Genomic DNA, 20,512 nt, shown 5'->3' with positions numbered 1-20,512 from the left:
TGTTCAAACCACAACACAAGTAGTTCCCTCTTCTCTTCCATCCTCGAAATGCCCCTCTTCGAGAAGCTCCCCCCCTTTCCCCTCCCCCACCCGGACTACCCACCTACATCCATGCAGACTCCTGTCTGTATTCTTGAAAGGTTAACAGCTAGTAAAACATGTACCAATCAAAGATCTCCTAGTCGCTGGCTCGCTGCACCCTAATCAGATTGCTCGACCAGTCATAGAGGCCATCACATCATCACCCTGCAGCTTCGGAACTTGGATCACTGCGTGGCATTGGGGATTGGATTGGATCGTGCCGGGGAGAGGGGGGCCCGGGTCGGGGCTTTGTCCCCTTCTTACTGGGACATTTCAAGGTTGGTGGGGGGGGTGTACAATATACGGTACGTTTAGAGTACAGAGTACATCTGAATATGTCGTACCTGGATAATAGCACTAGTAGTAGACATTCAATATCGGACGTCGGACCCGACAACTTTCTCTCTTAGGAGGTGCAGGTGCTGGACTGAGGATAGATCAGAAGAGCGCGTCACACTCCCATGCTGTGGTGGATTTCCTTTTTTTCATTTTTCATTTTCCATTTTGCTTTATTTTCTCTTCCTTTTTCAACTCTCCACCCCTATCTGTTTATCTTTCCTTCTTTCTTGATTTGTGTTATTTTCTCTCTTTGGCGGGGGATATCTCTGAACAAAAGTCCAGACTTGGATGTACTTGATATAGGGTTCGGCATGTCTTTGGTAGTCGTTGGCATGCTTTTCTCTGACATTTTCTGAAAATAAATATATAAAGAAAAGAAAAGAAAAGGTACAAGCGTTAAAAAATACAAGATATCTGCAGTTACCTAGTAGTCCTTTTGATGTACCATGCGCCACTTATACGGGACTTGCTTGTACACGGGGGCCGTAGCGGAGCTCCCTCGGTTCCAGTCAAGAGGTGACATCATCCGTATCTTCATGAATGCCGTCATCGCAGTGAAGGTCCCAGCCATGGGGAGGGGGAAGGCCAAAGCGGCATCTCTATTCTCTAGTGATCCACGACGAGAGAGGATGCTGAAGTCTACATAGAAGCGGAAGCTCATACGGAAAGACCGGGACATGGACAGTATGCAATTCCCGTCTGGATTGAAATAAGCCTTGCATCATATCAGATCGTGGAGGGGTTAGTATTGGTCAGCGCTACAGGGCTGGAAGGGGAGGAGGGGACAAAAGTCTGCCTGCAAAGAGGTGTACATGACTAGCCCAATTGTCTGGTGTCACGCCCGCCCCTGAGGTGTGTAAATCTACTGCCGAAACCGGCTGCATGGATGGGAGCCACGGATGCGTTGTGTTGGTGGTGCCACGTCTGATATGTACCGAGTAGAAAGGGGACCCCAGAATTACGGGTGGAGAGTCATGTCAAGAACTATGATAGGGCTGACGCGATGGATCATTAAACTATGTGGATATAAAACGAGACCTGGGGTCACCGGCGATAAAAAGAGTCAAACCAAGGCTTTTGGATTAAACGAGTGGAATCCTGGCGAGTCCCCACTATCGGTGACGGTCGTCACAGAGAGAGAGAGAGAAACACAAGGGGCTGATAGAGTCAAGACATCGAGATGAACAAAGGAAAAGAGAGATCCAAAAGCCTCCAGAGTGACAAATCAAAGCAAAAACGGGCAGTCACGAAAAGACACGAAACAACGATCGCAAGATGGTATCACCAAAGACAGAATGACACAAACATCAAGGATGGGAGAGAAACACCACTGCAAGATACAAAGTCCTGCGGGGGAAAAAGTCAACGCCGACCCAGTAGCAGCAAGGTAAATCAGGGGCGCCACCTCCAACATGGGAGGTTGAACAGAGTCCCGAACCGGGGGACATGGAATGTATCCCAAACGACGAGCTTTTAGACGAGAACTTGGAAAACGAAACAAATGACAAGACCAAACACTACCAAGCGAGTAGTGGGATAAACCCGCGAAAGGGGGTATCAGGGATATAAGCGTAAATGCAGAAACCCACGAAGAGAAATGTGAGAGGGAAAAAAAAAGAGTAAAAAGGGCCGGACATGGCGTGAACCGGACCACAAGCGCTGAAAATGCAGAAGTCTAGAGCGCCTGAAAATGCTCCGCGCAAGTGAAGACGAAAAAGAACAGTAAAAGTCGGAACGATCAAGACAAAAGGCGGCAAACCCTTGCAGACGTTCATCGATCGAGTGGGGCTCACTTGGTCGAGCTGGACCGTGGAAAGCAAAAAAAAGGTCCGAGAAAGAAACTTGTGGTGTCGACCACGATCGATGGGTCTCCGTGGAGTAGTGGAGATTGGGTTTCCCCACTGGGAACAAGTCCACCGGCTTATTTGGCGGAGGGGCGACGCAGGATCTCCTCACAATTGGCGTCGAAGCGCATGTTCCACAGTCGAATGCTATTCATCAGCTTCTCGGTGTTTTCGAGTTCGCGATCACGGCCAAAGATCGAATCGACAAATTCACAGCCAGCATTGCGCCCCATCGACACCTGTCCCTTACCGCCCTCGCGCTTGGCGGCCTTCCACATGAACATCTCACACGCCTTGAGAAGCTTCTTGAACCGGTTCCACAAGCGATCGCCACTCTCCAAGAAATCCTCCACAATGTCTGCGGCTTCGGGACGCTTGATTCGGGGCAAGCACTCGTCGGCCCGCTTCACCTTGCCCGCGAGTTTGATCAGGAGAAGCCACAGGTCGCCCGCGACGTCCGCCATGGGGGTCGATGCGCCGTGGTGAAAGACCGTCCAGTCGTAGATCCATTTACCGAGCGAGTTGGCATCAAAAACACTGCCGAGGAGGATGATAGGTGCTTCGGTCGGATCCCAGTTCTTGGTAGAGTAGCCGGGAGGGATGCCCGCGCGCTCGGCATCCTCATCGGTGGCGACTGGTGGCGGCTTGGAAGGGGGCGGTGCGGGCTTGGGCTTGGATGGCGTGCGAGTTGAAGTTGACTGCCGGCGGGCGTGAGACCGGCGGACGGCATCGAGATCTTCATCATTCGGAGTCTGGTTGAAATAGAAATGAGAATCAGCGGCTGAGGATTTGCGATACGCGGCGGAGGCGGTTCGACGGTGCTGGCCGGAGCCATCCTGTGGCGACATGGGGGGCTGTGCCGCAGCAGCGGGGGGACGGCCATGGCGCGACGACCGAGACTCGTGGGGCGATGGCTTCTCGTAGAACGAGGCGCGACGCGGTGCCGCAAAATCGTCAGCCACATCCACAAAGATGGGCTGCTGGGTTTGCGGGTGAGTGCCAAATCTGACGCCGGTGCCAGGACCATGACCATCCCCCATGGAGGGCCCCATCGTGCGGGCGCGACGGTGTTTGGGTCCCGTAGAGGAAGCACTTACATGATCGTGCTTGCGCGACGGGATACCATACTCGGGGGTGGCCTCGTAGTAGGTGTGAGGGTAGCCGGAATAATATCCGGATTCTTTGGCGGTGGCCGTGTAGCTGGCCTTGCGAGTGTGTCGACGGGAGCTTCCGCGAGGGGAGGCGTATGAGCTGGCGTACTGTGAGGCATATTGTGCGTGGTAGGGTGAAGTGGGCGGCGACTGGGAGTAGTCGTAGGTCGACCACCCATGGGATGGAGTGGGATAGTGATACATCTTCTCTGTATGTTTGTAGTGCGGACTGAGGAAAACGATCACATGCGGGAGAGGGAAGAGAAAAAATTAAAGAACGTTGAAGCAGCGCTCTGTGAACGTGTAGATCGCGGTGGGATATTAGGCGAAATTGGGTGAGATGATAGACCAACGTGCGGCGGCGGGGATTTTTGCCGTTCTGAAGTCAGCCAGGAGGTGGCGAAACGCGACCAGGCGATGCAACGGCTCCAGAGAGAGGATCGGTGGATCACGCAGGTACTGAGACCGAGAGATATTGACACCAGGTCGGACTGCGCAAATGAAAAACCAGGCGGGCAACAAACTCGAATGCAACAAAAAAAAGAGAAAATAGTTGGCACGGTCGATCCACGCAGAACCCAATCAAACCCAGAGAGAAATTGTACAGGATATCGTGCGCCAAGAGCCAAAACGACGCCGGAGAGAGAGAGGAACACCAAATCTCAGGAGGGTTCAGTAGGACCGTCACCGCTGTACGGTTTCCGATCGGAGAGGAGAGGAGGGTCGAAGCTGACTGTACCGAGAGTGCATTTGAACGTTCTTCGGTCTGAACCAGACACGAAAAGGAGGATGCTAGAACTGGCGAGACGAGGCCGGAGGGCCGCCTGGGGGAGAGTAATTATCGGGTGAAAATCGATAGTGTTTTGGAACCAGAGTCCTCTGGAATGTAGACGCCAAACGCGTTGGGCGAATGGTTGAGATAGACCCCGTCAAAGAGTCTCTCGAGAGCGTTTCAAAGAACTTCCTGTACACCTTTGGTGGGAAGCGCAACTGGTTGTGAGTAGAGAAGGATAAGTTGGGGGGGGAGGAGAAGAAGGGAGAAAGGGCCTTTGGATGAAAGGTATGGTGGGCAGTCTGACTTGGCCCTTTGGCGCAGGTTGTTTGTGTGTGTGTGTGGGTGAGTGTGGGTGCCTGCCCGTAGGGGGCAGGTGGGTTTTTGGCGGGTGAGTTGGTGGAGACCAGACTGGAGAAATCGCAAATTCGATTTAAAAAACGATAGCCATTCAAACATTTCCTGGATGGATTTAATTTTGCCAGGGGTGAGCGATGGATCCAACCCAACTTGACCCTGTGGGCAATTTAGGAGAAAATCACACTATACTTGGTCGAGGAAAATCTGAGACTATCGGAGGGTGACGGTAGGGTGTACCAAAGGGCGTTTTGCCTTCTGCCTTGGCCGATTTGTTCCCAATCGTGCCTCTCTCACTTCATACTATTCCAGGTATGCCAGCCTCTCACCTCGTTCTCTCTGCCTCGAGTTTCTCGACCAGGAGATATCTGGTGGGCTACAAATTACCTCCTTCATGTAAGTGAATTATCTCTGGAACTTTTTCGGGGCGTGGTCAGCCAAAACAGGAAGTGGGCGAGAGAGAGAGAGAGCCCTTGCGACTTCAAGTTCCTCGCGCAAAGGTCCCAAAAGTGGGCTCCCTTGAGTCCTTGACGCACCGGTTGATTATGCAGGCTGTGCCAATCACCGACTGCGGGTCCACTGAAGACTGTGGGATTTGGCGTCATCCGGGCGTGGCGATAAAGCCAACGGTTCGCGCATTGCGCAGCTTCTTTTTTTGTTTGGTGTGTGGGAGATGATCACATGTGGAAGCCGTCGAAGCATTGTTCGAATTCCCGATGCGGTGGGCAGGCATTTTTTTAACTGGTCTTCTGAGAACCGGTATCGAATTCGGGGAGGTACTTCCAACCTCTGATAGACAATGAATGAGACGCTGGCCATGGCGATAAACCACTGCGATAAGATCAATATGACCTCAAAGGTAGTGACCTCCTCGGCATCATCAGGAATGCACCGATCGGGATCTTGCCTTTAAATCGTTGGAAAAGAAAATACAGCATGGCAACCGAATGGCAGACCAACCTCATTTTGTCATGAGAAATCAAAATGTCCTTTTTTTCCCCTTCGTGATCTGTAACCTGTCTCTTGGACTCGTCCAGTAAGGAAGTGACTCGGCGTGTACGATAAAGTTTCTTGATCTGAACCGTGGACTGCGACCGGCATTCATGAAAAAGGTTCCAGACTGTGTCTCCGTCTCGCGTCTTGGTGGATCGGAGACTCGACAGTTGATCTCGAGGTCCTTTGTGACTACCTGTAAATTGGGTAGATTCTTATCGCTGCTTTCTAACTACTGGACAACCTGAGTGGACAGGTGAGTATTACTGAGTAGAACTCGTCCTTTCCACCTGATGACCAACTCCACAATCCGCAACTACAAGTGTTGGGCGAGGACGATACATGCACTCGTCAGTCGAGGTGAGCCTAAGGGATTCAAGCCCGTTGTGATGGAGCCATCCAAGCGCCAGCCAACAGCCAGAACATGACGCGCAGTGATGGGATGCCCCCACCATCGGATGCAGATTCTCTAGCCGACGACTCTACTCACCTATTCCCCTCATCTCATATCGAGATCAAGTCTGGTGTTTCATCGAGGGTGTCCGCATCGAATCTCTTCCGATCGGTGCTGCTGCTTCGTGAACGGTTAGCGACCATCGCCATGATCTCGGCTGTGTGAAGGACTCGGCAGACCTCTGTCCCCGATTCGTGCTTTTGAGGCGAACATCTCAGCCACCGACCATCATGGTCCGACATCGTTGGATCGCGGTATTTGGGAGGGAGTCGCCGCTACTGGGCTTCCAGAAACGGTGCAAGGCTGAGCGCATGGAGCCACACGTGAGTAACAGGGGGGGACGAGGGCTCCTCGATGGCGAACAAGTCTCGAGACGCGACCCATGATTGGAGAGAATTTCCAGTCCTTTGGCGCGGTTGGAAATCCGACGGAACCTGCCCAACGCGAGCCTCGGAATTTAAGCATCCAACCTTACCCCCCCGTCAGCAGCAGCCTGACATACATGATGTATGAAGCCCTCTTCCTGTACGTCAGTTTTGTATGCCGGTAAATGTTGCCCTCTCGTTGAGAAAAGTCAAAAATTCATTCGACTTGACCAACCCCCAAAGCAGTCGATGTGGGACATGGAACATTGTGTCTGCAAGGATCCAACTACGTGCACATGTGAATGTATCCTTTGCTGTCTACCGGCATTCGACTGGAATCATCTGGGATCCAGATCTGGCTCGATCATCCCCGAGCCGGACTCCTTTCCGTGGTTTCGCGTAACGGGCGACTCCACGGACCATCCCGTCTTTACCAGTGGTTCCGACCTCCGCGGACCCATCTTGTAATCCACCGTGAAGCTGGTCGGGAGCTGTTGGTGTGGTACGGTACCATTTACACAGTCTCGACTCTTGATCTCCAGTATGGACCACATGCAGTACGGGTTGTAGTTCCCACCGCCTGATATCATCAAAACCCGCCCGTACGTTGCCAGGGCAAGATAAAAAGAAATGGATACACTTTCCAAGAGAAACCCCCCCCCCCAAAATTCTCAGTAGCTCAGACATGTTCATGCTCATGTGCAGGCTCCCTCTCGCTTACACACACGCACTCAGTCCAGAAGCCGGAATCTCCCCCCAAAAAAAGTTCAAGAACCGAGAACGAAGTTGGGCAACCTCACGGACCACGCCTGGGCTTTACCGCTGCGTGGTCGCTGGGCAGCAACCTCGCGATTCGGGCCAAAATGAGAGAACCCATGGAGCGCTTACAGACCGCAACTTGGAGGTCCAGGTCCAAAGAAGATAGCTTGACATTATCGAGCCAATAAGGTCCTTGAAGGAAAGGAAGTTTTGCTCGTTAAAGCATTTGTGGGAAAGAAAATCATATCAATTTCAATGACCAGAATCGAAGAGCCACAACATCATCGCGTGATCTGAACAGACAACGGAAATCTATGTCAATTCAGGCTCTCCGGCTTGGAGGGATAACCTGATGGAACTTATTTTCTAGACTCATGTGCCCACTGACTCTTTTCCCCACTAGGCAGGATCTGGACAACTCATCGTGTAAACCCTAAACACTCTCCGGCTTTTGCTCTTGCTTTTTTTTGGCATCTTTATCCTGCCGGCACTGATATGTGCGTCGTGAACGGAGATGAATGTCATACATATTTGGAATCGGGCCAAGTTGCGAGTGACAAGTGCATGGCTCGGTTCATATTGATTCGGCCAGCGCCCTATCAGCTCGTGGTGACCAGCCCTAATCGAATCGTTTCGAGGTGACTGAGACAAATGAATGGCGGTCTTAAAATTGATGACAAATTCTGCACCACTTTATCGTTTTACCGGTCAACCCGAATCTCTCAAACGTGTAGTAAAGGGAATGTCATCTGGTTGGTACGGGGGGTTTTTGGCTCACAGGTGACTATTCCACACATACAATATCCAACAAAAACAGGCAGTACCCTGAGAATGTACCAGTTAGATAAAAGCTACATCAAACCTATCTGGTCATATCTCTCACCTCCTCTTACCGCTATACCTGACGCCAAGGGGCACTTTCAATCCCCAGAATACGATGGCCATCAGAAGAATAACCCCACTCTCTTCCACAGACAATCACACTTCCACCGTCAAAGTATCTCGAAATGGCCGATTTCCAGCGTCATCCAGGTTCCTCTCTGCAAGTTTGATGTCATCCTGATCAACATGAGATTGGTGTCGGACAGGACTATGCCTACTGACATGCTACTGGGAATGAACTAGCACTGCATTGGCTGAATACCTGTATATACGACATGTGATAAGATATAATCATGCCGACAGACTTTCCACGACATAGCATCTATTTTACTATCTACACACTACACTGCTTGTACATCATACTCATACTGAATTCCTACCGGATCCCATAGACTCACCATGCTAAGAAACCTTGGTTGGCCGGCATGTTTGCCGTCTGATGTAATACCGACTCATCTCCTAGGTCTACGGAATGGCGAACAAGCCCCCCCCCCCCTTTCTTTTAACATTCTCGTCGAGGATATCGTCTAGGAGGTACTCTAGCAATGACGGCTCCCGTCGTTCCAGAAACATGAACACTCTGATCTCCAGAACCTCGACCCGTCCATGTAGGTATGAATGCATCATGCTTGGTAAGAAAGAGTGCGACAGTATAGTCTCGGTAAAATCCGCTGATAGGGCTGATCGAGAATTTTGAATCTACCGGTCTCGGGCTGGAAGGGCACAACCCTCCTGATCTCCAGTACCTCACATAGACGGTGAGTCAGATCTACGCGAATACGGAAACCCGGTTCATCCAGACCTCCTATCTACGCTGTATTGCCCCTTTTTCGGAGGCCGCGGATTACAGAATTGGCTTCGAATGACTGCGCCACCGACAGGCCGCGTTGATCGACCCCCGTGCCTGCCAGGGCATGTTGCACATGGCATGGCATAATTTTTTTTGGCGTTTTGGCTTTTTGGCTGGTAGGCTGTGGTTAGAGTGAACAACCAATGAGGTTGTGGTATAGACAAGTAGGATCACTTGGTTCCGTCAAAGGAGTCGGATGAAGGTGTCCGACACGGTATGGACTCACTGGACTCTTCTTGATTGATCTTTGAGAATCTCGCTAGCGCGCACAAGGTGGGAATCCGCGCTGGCGAGAGTAGAGACTACAAGATAGCAAATTTGAGTTTTGCAATGGCTGGTCTTTGACGAGAGCCAAAATGGGGATCATCGTGGCACACAACTGGTTCAGGAGATCCAAAAAAAAAGGGTCGTATGTTTCCTGAGCCCGTGGCTTAGTAGAAGTAGAGAATGACCCCAAACACAACGAGCAGCTCCCGCCTTTCTTCGCGTTTAGAGTGGGGGGCCCACACCAAACCCGAAAGACGGACTCCCGGGTGTACTATTCCTTCCATCCCATCCTTGATCTGGCCCTACCATGTATTCAGATGCAAATACCGTCTACATCGTAAGTCTCTTCCCTCTGAAAATAAACATGGAAAACTCTATATAAACCTTGATTGGTCCAGACTCGGGATTCACAAGTCTACCAAGCTGCGCCCACCACCCTTCCCTCGCGCCAGAAAGAGTGGATCGGATCTTCTCCAGTATGCCTACAGCTGTAGCCTACGCCTCCAGTACCCGCTTTTCACCTTTGACCCCTTCCATTCAGCGGGTCTATACTTGATCTTACCTTCACCTTTTCCTCGGGATCTGCTTCCACTGCATGTGAGAATGTGTGCATTCTCGAGGCGCCTAGGTGTCTATTTGTATCAAAAACTTGCCTTGGACACACAGGGGACGTGGAAAAGCGAGGAGATGGAAATGACAAGTACAAGTCTCAAGTTGCAGCTGATATCATAAAAAAAAGAGCACACGATTGAAGTTGGCATTAGCAGAATGGTCTGCATGTATCGGCTCGGCTTGATCACATGTAAAATATGATTGCTTGATTTCCTCGTGGTACCTAAAGGTTCTTTTGATCCTGGAGTCGTTCAGTAGATCAACTGAACTTGAACGTAACGTGATTAGAAGAGACTTCCTTTATTTGATATGGTATAAGTATAGCTGCATTCATTTTTTCTAGGAGAATCTTTTGACCTAGGCCCAGTCTAGAGTTGGATGGATAGGTCTATCCAACGGTGTAAACAATATCCTTCAACCTCCATGTGTATATGTAGCTGTCGGTATGGACTGTGCTGGGCTAGAATGGCACAGGCGTTGAAGTAGTAGTTACCAGACCTCGATGATTAAAGGATCCCCCCAGTTAAGAGGTTACTGATACCAACAACGCCTGTTGTCCCAAATGCCCTTGAACTAGGTTTACATCTTTTCTGGACTGGACTGCCTTGTCTCAAAAAAATGGCCCATGCGCCGAACACATTCAATCTCGTAATCCTGGTCAGAACGGGTTCAGGGGTTAATCGTGGGATCAATTAAAATTAAAACCAGTAATCGTCATATCATTGATACGTATGGGAAAAAGATCACCGACTCGGTTGTGTAAAAAAAACAAAGAAAAAAAAAACTTGAATATCTTTTCCCCCTACAGCCTTCCCTTTATAATCGTCCCCACCAATGTTGCATCCTCTTCACTTGGTTCTTTTTTCCCCAACCCCTTGCCGGAAGATATAGTACTGTAAAAACTAGACGCTCAAGCCACACAAATAAGAAAATTGCAAAAAAAATAGCCCATCCAGATCCAATCTCCAATAGATCATCGAGGATGGGGGGTGGACGGGCGGAGACACGGCTCAAAGGTCTCCCGATCCAAAAACGTTGTCGAGGTTGTTCTCATTTTCTTCCCCTCTGTTAATGCTTTTCATATCAAACCTTGCATATTTGGTAGTTGAATGAACTTTCCAAAGTTCTTAAATGATGATCAGTATTTTACTTGATTTTGAGGAATGTTCATTGCCCTGTCTTAATAAGTCGATGGTGTCTGGGTGTGTGTGGGAAAGCGTGCACTGATCACATACCGCATCTGCGTGCGGCCTGTTCATGTGCCCTTGCCCTGAGCCCTGATTATCTGCAGTTTTAAGCGAAAGAAGGAGGAGCAGCAGCAGCAGCAGCAGTAGGGGGATAATCAGTAGCAAGGAGACGACAGATGCAAAAGTGCCACGGGAGGGAAGCACGAGAGACAAGTGAAAGGGTCCTCTTAAACCCTTGACGAGTATTTGGACTCTTGGTGGTGTGTACTTACCTATCGCTCTATTAAGTTGAGGGGGGGGATAGAGACTCGGCGTTCGTATGATTGACATGTGCTTCGTAGTTGCATTCATTCTAGACATCAGGGTGACGAGGCCAGGTAGTAGGGGGACTGTATATGGCCGGTAGGCCCACTGCAGCTCCCATCCATCGGTGCTGCACCCCAGACGAGACCCTCCAGGCGAGATCGGATCGATCACTGGGGAGCTTTACCCGGACCAGCCTGAATTCCCAGGCACCACTGGAGCGGCCAAATGTCAAAAGGCACACCCGCCTCCCGGGCCAGATTGTGGAGTGCTTGGGACGAGCTTTCAGTGCCCGCCTAGGAGGAATGTATGCCCTTTCTTACCTAGACGGGAACAAAAGCACGGGGTTCAGAACTGCTGTTCAACGATTTACGGGTTCCATAGTCACTTGTAGTGCAGAGAGCTGTCCGAGAACCGCCGCTCTGCGGGTTCACATCGTACGTCAATTCAAGTCTGGCTATGTACAAAACTGAAAGATGCTCCGAGAGGCTGAAGAGGCTGGATCTGAAGAAAGAAAAGAGAGGAAGAGTGAAACAGGAGCGAGCAGGCGAGGAGGAAGGAACGGAGAAGGGGCGAAGGGGGACGGGGAAGCATTGTAATGGAGACTGGGAGGTGACTTTGTATCATCAGTCGTGACTACACCACCATGTATTCTCCATCCCCTCGTTTAGCCTGCATGGCGCGGGACCAGCGGAAGGCCTGAGACGACGGGGCCCGTCCGTTACCATTCTGTAGTGGTGGAGTGCCCATATCAGACGGATATACAGGGTATGGAGTCTCTTCCGAATGATCGGCCCAGATTTTCTCAAGCAGTTCGAGGCACGAAAGATTATTGACAAAGCCGGAATCTTTCGAGATATCCTTACATCGGGCCCGGATGGCGGCTCGATGATCTTCTTGCACGCACTCCGAGCCCACAATGAATAGGGGCCAGAGAAGGTAGACATCCGACTGCACGGTACAGAGACAATGCATGGCAAGACGCACAAGATGCTGGATACGGGCATGGCTGGACGGCAGGCTGGGCTCGGCAAGTCGCTCGCAATAGAGCAGGGCGGCGTGCCGGAAGCACTCTGAAATCTGGTAGACGTCATGGAGATTCTCGGCCGCCACTTGATATGTCGTCGAGGGGGCGGGGGCGGAGGCGGTGGCCGCGGCACTCGACGGGAAAGAAGATGCGGATGTTGTCCAGGAGGACGCTTCGGAATTGGACAGCGGAGGTGAAGGGAATGAGGCGTGGAGCGGGGATGGTGGGTCGAATCTCCAGGATTCGAGACGCTGTCGAAGCGAGTACCACTCGGTCCAAAATGCGGGCGACGATGGCCTCCTGGTCTGATCATTGTTCGGCGGCATGTTGCTTGCGGCGGACGAATACCCTTGGCCATAGTGGGAGTCAGGTGCCACACCCGGGGTGACGGTATTCCAGCCAGGGAACACCATATTGGGGGGCAGTGACGCAGTGGGAACAGACACATCGGCCGGACGAGACTCGGTCGGTTGTTTGTCTTGGCTCAACAGGTTCAGACGACCGAGTTGAGAGATCAACTTGAACAGACGGCCGTCGCAGCCGGCCAGATTTTCAAGCCCCCATTCGCCATCGGTGATGGAGCTGATCTCCAAACATTTCCCGCGAAGCTGCACGTCACGATCATTGGTCGTTGCAGTCAAGGTGTCAAACCAGGAGAACATGCGGATGAACCATTTCAGATCGTCCGAAATGACGGGCGAATGGCGCATGCGGATGGCCAACAGTCTCGTGACCCCTTCGAACTGGGTTCGGAACTCAGCAACACCCGTGTCGCAGCCATGGAAAAGTGAGAGGATCAGCAGCGTCGCCAACACCGAGTCCGACAAGCGGCGACGGGGGTCGGCAAGGTCGGCATTCAGGGCCTTCACGGCCATGCCGCGATGGTGGTTCTCTTCCCGAGCGTATCCCTCTGGGACAGAGATGCCGTATCGATCTTGAAAAGCCTCCTCGGTCAAGGCTCGATGAGCCATCGAGGACATACGTGCAGGCAAGGTTCTCCCCGTGGACGTGTGGTTTCGTTCCCGTCGCTGACGCAGATTGCTGGTTGCCAGCGTTGCGATCGCTTCTTGAAGCGCCGGGCTATCCTGGGCCAGGCGAAGGATCTGGATCCGGAAAGGATTGGTGGGCGTGTCAAAGGCAACAATCATCGGGGCGATCACCTCGGCAAAGTAGCTGATCAAGTACCGCAGACGCGGGGTGCGCCCGACCGATCGTGCCAGCAGCATCTGTGAATAGGACGGACTGTGCCCAGAGTCCCACAATATCGATTGATGCGAGTCGTCTCGCTCAAATTCTTCGTCCACCTCCTCTGCCGAGAAATTTGGCTGGGTAGCCGGCCAGCTCTGAGTGACGGGCCAGACAGGTGCACTGAAACTCGCTTCCGGACTCAACGTGGGCGCATATTGCATCGAGGCTTCCGAGGCGAGACTGGGGCTGGATCGATTCACGACCATCGGACGATTGGGGATGGGGAGTCCTGATATTTGCGGAGGCGCGGCGGGCACGTTGGTCCACGTGTGCGGATCCGGCATGTCCAACGCCCAAGCCATGCTTGCCGACAGTTCTGGGTGCGTCGACGCCGGATAGCCATATCGAGGGTCCGAATCGATGCCACCCATTAACCCGGGGTCGAGCATCGTGTTGGCCATCGTCATCCCCATCGGAGGTGCTGCGACCGGTGTTGGACGTGAACTCGGAGGTATTTGCGTGGTAGGAGGGCTCTGACTGCTTGAAGCCGGTCGTCGCGGTGCTCCCCCCGAGGCCGCCGTTGTAGACGGTTCGGATTCCGTCTCCATGACCGGCAGCTTCTGACCACGCAGCTTGCCCCGGCTGGCCACGCCCACTCCCCATGTCAAGGTGGTCTTGTATCCGGAACACTCCCGGCCCATCTCGAGGCACTGCGAGCAGTAGGGGCGGCGCCGGTCGCACCGGGCCCCTCGTTTGGCGCAGGCGAAACAGTCATCGGGGGCACCGCTGACGACCGTCCTCTTGCGGCGTTTTCGGATCGGCGCTGCACCGGGATCCGTCTTGCGAGATTTTCCTTTGGTCTTCGCGGGTTCCTGGGAGGTTCGAGCCATAGTGTCAGACATTATTGGCGACATGAGCGGAAAACCCTCTCGCGGGGCTCCATCGGTATTGTTGCTGATGAGGATGTCTGGAAAGGGAGAGACACCGGCGACTGGGTAAGAACCCAAGACAATGTCGGGGAAATTTGCAGAATGATCTGAGCCCTCGTGGCGGGAATGAGTGGAGCAATCCAACGGCGAAAATTGGGTGTCGCGAACTTTGCAGCAAATGTAGGTAATTGGAGAGGGATGGCCTGTGTGGAGACAGCCGGAGACGTAGTTGCTGGGGACGTTGCCAAATTTGGGGAGGGGGGGTTGTGTATGATTTTAAATGATACGATGGGTGACCTGAGTGATTAAGTTGTGAGAGGAAGGGGAAAGAGTGGTCGGTGGAAGAGAACTGGAAGGGAAAACGGTGAGATGACAAAGTGCATCGGGAGATCGGATGCGGCTAGCTGGAGAGGGGGGTGTGTCCAGCCATGGGACAGGAGGACTGGCACTGGAGGACGGAGGGAATCGAGCAGAATGGGGCGGGTATTTGGTATTTGGGGGGGGGGAGACACTCGAATTGGCTTCTGGAAGAGACGGAGGAACAGAGAGGGGGGGCGTAGTACTGTGGGTATTCTCTTCTCTGGGCATCAGGCATTTGGCACGGAGATGGACTGGACTGGACTCCGCTGGAAGAGGTCCTGGTACATGCTCGATACATCATGGGTACATGATTGGTCGTCTTGATTACCCCGTTAGCCCCGGTCCCGTAGTGGTCCCTCTGTCCCAGTGTTCCACCGTCGGTTGTCCCGTAGGCTGTAAGCTGCACAGTGATCTCCCCGAGTGGAGACGGATCCGCAACTATTTTTGAGCGCACCACGGCCAGTCCATCATGCGCCCCCCCCCGCTATCTCGGTCCTGGGCGAGCCCGGTTGTTTGTGCTCGCGGTGGCAACAGGGCCGGAAGAGAGAGAGAGACAGAGAGAAGAGAGAGGACCCGAGTCAGGGACTGGAAAGTGACCAGAGCCCGTCACTTTCATTCGGAGGGTATGGGAATAGGTCTGACCAGGCATCGTACCGCGTTCTTGTCCTGGTGGGTTCTCGTCGATCCAGCTTGGCAAATCATTCACCAATGATCGCCACAGACAAGGTTCATCCGCGAGAAGGGGTGATTCATTACAATTCCTGTGAGGAGGACTGGGTTAGCTTGTCCGGGGATGTACAACCCGTCGGTGGGACTGGACGAATTGCAAGGCCCGTATGTCCTATCAAAGGTTGGTGGACTTCTGTCCGCCTTGTTCTCTCCCTGGCTTCTCCGACTGTCCCAGATAGCCGGAGTGCGTACAGCAGGGTCCTTCCAGCAAAACGCAGCCATCAATCATCGTGGTCAAGGATGCACAGAAGCGAGCCAACCCCCAGCGGGGCTCCTGACAAGGATCTACGGCACAGGGCTTGCGCACTAACAGGAAATCCCACGTAAGATAGAATATGCCACGTGGACATGGTTGCCGCACCGATAGTGTTATGAAATGGAGACGAGATGATCGGACTCACCTGAATACGGCGAGAGCAATGGTGGGAGCTGGTGGTGCGTCTCGTGAAGAGACTGAAGGCGGCCTCGTATCACCGCATAAAAAGCAATCATGCCCAGACGATCAATACAAAGCGTCTGTCTGATTTTCGGGTGAGTGGGTGTTTCACGATGCGACCGATCGGCTCAGCTGCCTCTAAGAATGGTCTCAAAGTCCGAGTCCTCCCTGCAGTCGACCGCAATGATCAGCTACGCAAAGGGCATGGAGGGTGCTTTCTTAGTGTACTCCAAGAGCCCGGTTTCCATCCTGATGGCTGACTGCATTCGCGTGCAGATCAGTCTAGTGCTCTTAGGTCGATCCGACCGTGCATATGAGGCTATCTGGGAACGAGAGTGTGCCATGAAACTCGTCGCAGATCTCGAACTGAATAAACGACCAGGTCCATTTTACCGCATATTGCTTTTGATGCATGTTCCACGGACTGAAGGAGGTGGGATTGGTCATTCGGGCCCTGCAGACTGTGGGCTGCCGCAGAGTCGACGACTGCCGTCACGCAAACGCTCCAGACTTTCGGTGGAAATCTCGGGGGCCACATCTCGTCTTACAGGATCACTGATTCTAGAGGTCCTCAATTGTCTGAACTTGCCTCGTTCAAAAATACTTGCAACCACTCGCAACGCTTCGCAGGCTAAGGTTCCTCCAAGTTTGAACCAGGTGGTGGAGCAAAGCGACACGAGTGGGCTCTCCGGGCCAAGCTTTGCGCCGTGGGCCTCCACACAACCGAGAAGCTTTGGCCCAATTCGTGCACTTGAATGTGCGGTAGTGTGCAGACGGCTGAGTGTCGACAGAATTGATACATCATAACACAAAAATACACACTACCCAGTGCAGGTTACACGGTGAGCCCACATCGAATCGATTGGATCTGCAGTACTCTGCGCCGTGACGGAAATGGATAAGCCACATCAGTATCTTTTTTCGCATATCCACTCACATGCGGGACTAAAAACACCGTAGTCGATCACGTGAGGCTCTCAGCAGTAGTGGAAGCTTTGTGATTTCGGTTTGCCAAATCCCGCTCAGCACCTGCAGAACAGGCTCGGACTCCATGGAAGAACTTTGACAGTATCACCTTGATGAGTCAGATGTGAATATTGGATCATCATGCATAAAGTACAGTTCATGATCCCACGGCTTATCAATCTGTGTCCCGCGCCAAAGGACGAGCAAGCTGATCTTGAAGGACTCATTCTTACAAATAGAATGTGAGTTGCGGAAGACTTCTGGCGGATACATGCACAATCCAATCCCACTGATATTTCAGTGTCTTCCATCGACCATCTTGAAATGGGGGAGACCGCCCTGGCGGTTTAGACCTTGAGACAAAGGTTGACCAGAGCAACTTATGAACGGACGGACTGGCCTTAGATGTCTGGCCACTCAGGCACCCACATTCATCCAGGCACAGAGATACGCTATTCCTCATGTGGGCGTCTCACACCCACTCTGGAGTCTGGACCCCGTCAGATAGTTCCAAGTTGGATGGATGTAGATGGCTCGCGATATGAGTAGACATTCTAGGAGACAGTCTTCCTTTCCACGCCAAGCTGTTTTACTCTGAGCGCGGCTGGGATAATACTGCCTCGGTAATACAATAGGGCACGCGTGCTTCTCATGATACACTCACTGGAAGGATTCCGTGACGTTGCCGAGGCGTCCCGACATTTTTCCCCGACGGGATAGCTCCCGGTCAGATTTTAACGTTTTCTGCTGATCAGCTCTCCGATGTCAGAGACACTCAATGACCCTAAACCAGAGCGTCCGATCTCCCCCAACCGTCCGCCCCTTTGTGAGGTCACCATTGACTTGAGTGACATTGACACTGCCACTCAGTCGCACTGAGAACGAGCGCATCTGATATACATTTCCAGAAACTGTCGCGTGGACAACTTCCACCAGTCCCTGGCTAGGTTGACGCCCAGGCTTCGTAGCCACCTTGGTCTTTGCCTTATTCATTCTGTTCCAGCCAAGGATTGAGTTGCGCACCGGCAAACTACTCGGTATCAATGGGCTTTATCCGGCCGGGTCGTCTCCGATCCCTTCTGCTCGCCTCCCTCGCGTCGATCCTCGTGTGCACCGTCTATCTTTACTGGACTCCAACTACTGCCTCGGCCACTGTCTCCGTTGTCCCGAGTACGGCATTTGAAGTCCCGCTTTCCGAGCGCCAGAAAGAATTTTGGAGAACCCTTCAGCCGATTCTGGACCGACATCATCCCAATTGCCCGTCTCCCGAAAAACATGGCGACGCTGGTGCCAATCATTTCGATCCGAATACGGATGCACCGAGGCCGGACGTGACGGTGATGAGCGCCGAGGCACAAAAGTCGATGGGGGATGCGCACGCCAACTTCATCGAGGAAATCAAGCACCCCGCAAAGGCCTTGAAACCCGTTCATACACCGGGAAAACGAGGTCTGGTGTCCACCGCCGGCGCAAAATACCTCCCTGTGTTTCTGTCGAGCTTGCGCATGCTCCGCCGGGCTGGATCGACTCTTCCTGTGGAATTATACATGAAGGATGCTGGTGAATACGAGAAGAAAATTTGTCGCGACGTTCTCCCCCAGCTCGATGCGCAATGTATCGTTCTCGCCGATGTGATGGGGAAGAACGTCATTGAACATTACCAGCTGAAGATCTTTGCTGTCTTATTCTCCTCTTTTGAACAAATCGTCTGGATGGATGCAGACTGTTTTCCGCTGGGGAAGCCAGAGGACCTGCTCGAATCCGATCCCTTTGCGTCGACGGGACTAGTGACCTGGCCCGACTTTTGGGCGTCTTCCGCGTCCCCTTTGTACTACAAGATCTCGGGGCAGGAGGCACCCCCTATGACAGCTCGTCAATCGTCAGAGACGGGCGTATTCCTCGTCTCCAAAAAGACCCATTTGCTGCCCTTGATGCTCGCCGCCTATTACAACTTCTACGGTCCGTCGCACTATTTCCGACTCTTGACCCAAGGTGGGCCGGGGGAAGGCGACAAGGAGACTTTTCTTCACGCTGCCATGGCTTTGGGCGCGCCTTTCTACACCGTAAGCGAGAGAGTCCAAGCCATTGGCCATCAAAACGGGGACAAGTTGTCTGGTTCAGCAATGGCTCAAACAGATCCCCGGGAAGACTTGGCCCTTACCAAGCAGGACAAATGGCGTGTCAAAGATTCATCCGTTGCGCCAGCGCCTCGGCTATTTTTCGTCCATGCCAACTACCCCAAATTCAACCCGGGTGACAACGTCTTCGGCCTGGGGTGGGAGACGACCCCCACGATCAAGGCCGATGGATCGGATAGTCGAGCGTGGACTGCACCACCAGACACACTTCGCCGATTTGGATACGATGCGGAGAAAGCGTACTGGGAAGAGATCAAATGGGTGACCTGTAATCTCGAAAATGTATTCGAGTCGTGGAAGCACAAGGCTGGTCTTTGCGACAAGGTGGAAGACTATTGGAAGAACGTCTTCGCCGAGCCGCATGACGATGAACCCACGTTTACCCAGGACGGCTGATTCAGTGGAAATTGCCTTGATCCAAGTCCACACACGGACGTCTCCAGTTGGACAGTTGGAGTGTCCCATCAAATCTGCTCACTCATGAAGGCTGTACCTCTCCCCTGTGCTGGTTTACTGGGAGGACTTGCCCATTTTACCTTGGACGGACTGGACTACGCAAGACTCTGCCAACAGGTCAAGGTGGCAGGTCCACAGGAGCGTTTCAAGGCTCTGTTCGCGGAGTTGCATAGGAAGTCACTTGCGTGTGACTCGGACGGTCGACACGCAGGGATGTGCGTGCCTGTCAATCCACACGCGAAGTCATCCTCTGCCCCTGGCTACTCATTAGGTACTCACGGTGCAAAACGTAATGAGGCCATGGACTATTCATGATGAGCTCCGACACATTTACGACAATTTATCCAACACCTTTCACCGGGATTTTTGTTGACCAGAGTCCGTCGTGGGGAAAGAAAATTCATTCGCTGTTCTCAATGCGCTTTCAAAGGCAAGAGGACCGAATTATCCACATTATCGTACAAGGAAAAAGAAACAAAAATCATAATGCAACCCCCGCTTCCAAACTGGAGATATCATGAAAATCATGCAACATCGTCAGAGATGATCTATTTCTTGATGCCCTTCTCGCGCAGACGCTGCTCGTCTTCAGCCTGAAGCTCAGCGTCGATCTTGGCGCCCTTGGAGGGGGCATTGCCGTGCAGCTTGGCCTAAAACAAAATGAAATGAGCGATTAGTGGACATGAACCCTTTTTTTTTTCTCAAGCGTGTGGAGATGGATTGCAAAAGACAGAAACTTCTTGACTTACGGGAGCAGTGGGGTCCTTCTTGCTCAGTTCAGCCTCCTGGTCGACGGCACCGTTGTGGTGGTGAGAGGGGTCAGACTTCTTGCTCTGGGCGGCGAGCTTGTTGGCGATGGAACGCTCATCCTTGGAGTCAAGGTTCTTGTGGCTGTGCTCCTTGCCCTCGGCGTAACGCTCACGCTCGTTGAGGACGGACTGGGGCTCATTGCGCTGATCACCAGCCTCATAGAGAGAGTTGGTGCCAACGCTGGACTGGCCGGCGCCGTGGGTGGGCTTGTAGGATGCCATTTTGATTATGTTTGTGTGTGTGAAGGTGAAGGGAAG

The 20,512-nt window shown here is 52.6% G+C and overlaps 8 protein-coding genes across 8 annotated transcripts; 4 read left to right on the top strand and 4 right to left on the bottom strand.

The window, feature by feature from the left end:
• Nucleotides 1–2,341: 2,341 nt before the first annotated feature.
• On the bottom strand, nucleotides 2,342–3,619 carry POX_d05422 (uncharacterized protein; the record flags this gene model as incomplete). The annotated part of the gene is made up of 1 exon (XM_050114269.1): nucleotides 2,342–3,619. The coding sequence occupies one exon, from the start codon at nucleotides 3,617–3,619 to the stop codon at nucleotides 2,342–2,344; it is 1,278 nt and encodes a 425-aa protein (XP_049969220.1).
• A 2,342-nt stretch (nucleotides 3,620–5,961) lies between these two features.
• POX_d05421 (uncharacterized protein) lies at nucleotides 5,962–6,824 on the top strand (the record flags this gene model as incomplete). The annotated part of the gene is made up of 4 exons (XM_050114268.1): nucleotides 5,962–6,122; nucleotides 6,197–6,314; nucleotides 6,365–6,516; nucleotides 6,710–6,824. 4 exons carry the CDS (start codon nucleotides 5,962–5,964, stop codon nucleotides 6,822–6,824), a joined length of 546 nt encoding a protein of 181 aa, XP_049969219.1.
• A 2,597-nt stretch (nucleotides 6,825–9,421) lies between these two features.
• Nucleotides 9,422–9,846, top strand: POX_d05420 (uncharacterized protein; the record flags this gene model as incomplete). The annotated part of the gene is made up of 3 exons (XM_050114267.1): nucleotides 9,422–9,451; nucleotides 9,513–9,590; nucleotides 9,781–9,846. The coding sequence occupies 3 exons, from the start codon at nucleotides 9,422–9,424 to the stop codon at nucleotides 9,844–9,846; spliced, it is 174 nt and encodes a 57-aa protein (XP_049969218.1).
• A 2,006-nt stretch (nucleotides 9,847–11,852) lies between these two features.
• POX_d05419 (uncharacterized protein) lies at nucleotides 11,853–14,333 on the bottom strand (the record flags this gene model as incomplete). Its single annotated transcript, XM_050114266.1, has 1 exon — nucleotides 11,853–14,333. One exon carries the CDS (start codon nucleotides 14,331–14,333, stop codon nucleotides 11,853–11,855), a length of 2,481 nt encoding a protein of 826 aa, XP_049969217.1.
• Nucleotides 14,334–14,636: 303 nt separating this feature from the next.
• POX_d05418 (uncharacterized protein) lies at nucleotides 14,637–14,948 on the bottom strand (the record flags this gene model as incomplete). The annotated part of the gene is made up of 1 exon (XM_050114265.1): nucleotides 14,637–14,948. The coding sequence occupies one exon, from the start codon at nucleotides 14,946–14,948 to the stop codon at nucleotides 14,637–14,639; it is 312 nt and encodes a 103-aa protein (XP_049969216.1).
• Nucleotides 14,949–16,029: 1,081 nt separating this feature from the next.
• On the top strand, nucleotides 16,030–16,692 carry POX_d05417 (uncharacterized protein; the record flags this gene model as incomplete). The annotated part of the gene is made up of 1 exon (XM_050114264.1): nucleotides 16,030–16,692. One exon carries the CDS (start codon nucleotides 16,030–16,032, stop codon nucleotides 16,690–16,692), a length of 663 nt encoding a protein of 220 aa, XP_049969215.1.
• A 1,202-nt stretch (nucleotides 16,693–17,894) lies between these two features.
• On the top strand, nucleotides 17,895–19,385 carry POX_d05416 (uncharacterized protein; the record flags this gene model as incomplete). Its single annotated transcript, XM_050114263.1, has 1 exon — nucleotides 17,895–19,385. One exon carries the CDS (start codon nucleotides 17,895–17,897, stop codon nucleotides 19,383–19,385), a length of 1,491 nt encoding a protein of 496 aa, XP_049969214.1.
• Nucleotides 19,386–19,993: 608 nt separating this feature from the next.
• Nucleotides 19,994–20,476, bottom strand: POX_d05415 (uncharacterized protein; the record flags this gene model as incomplete). Its single annotated transcript, XM_050114262.1, has 2 exons — nucleotides 19,994–20,095; nucleotides 20,195–20,476. 2 exons carry the CDS (start codon nucleotides 20,474–20,476, stop codon nucleotides 19,994–19,996), a joined length of 384 nt encoding a protein of 127 aa, XP_049969213.1.
• Nucleotides 20,477–20,512: the final 36 nt, after the last annotated feature.

Source organism: Penicillium oxalicum, chromosome IV (assembly GCF_001723175.1).
Source record: "Penicillium oxalicum strain HP7-1 chromosome IV, whole genome shotgun sequence".
In the NCBI taxonomy this organism is placed as follows: Eukaryota; Fungi; Ascomycota; class Eurotiomycetes; order Eurotiales; family Aspergillaceae; genus Penicillium; species Penicillium oxalicum.
The sequence above is the reverse complement of the archived record's forward strand: the minus strand, read 5'-3'. Positions and strand labels throughout refer to the sequence as shown.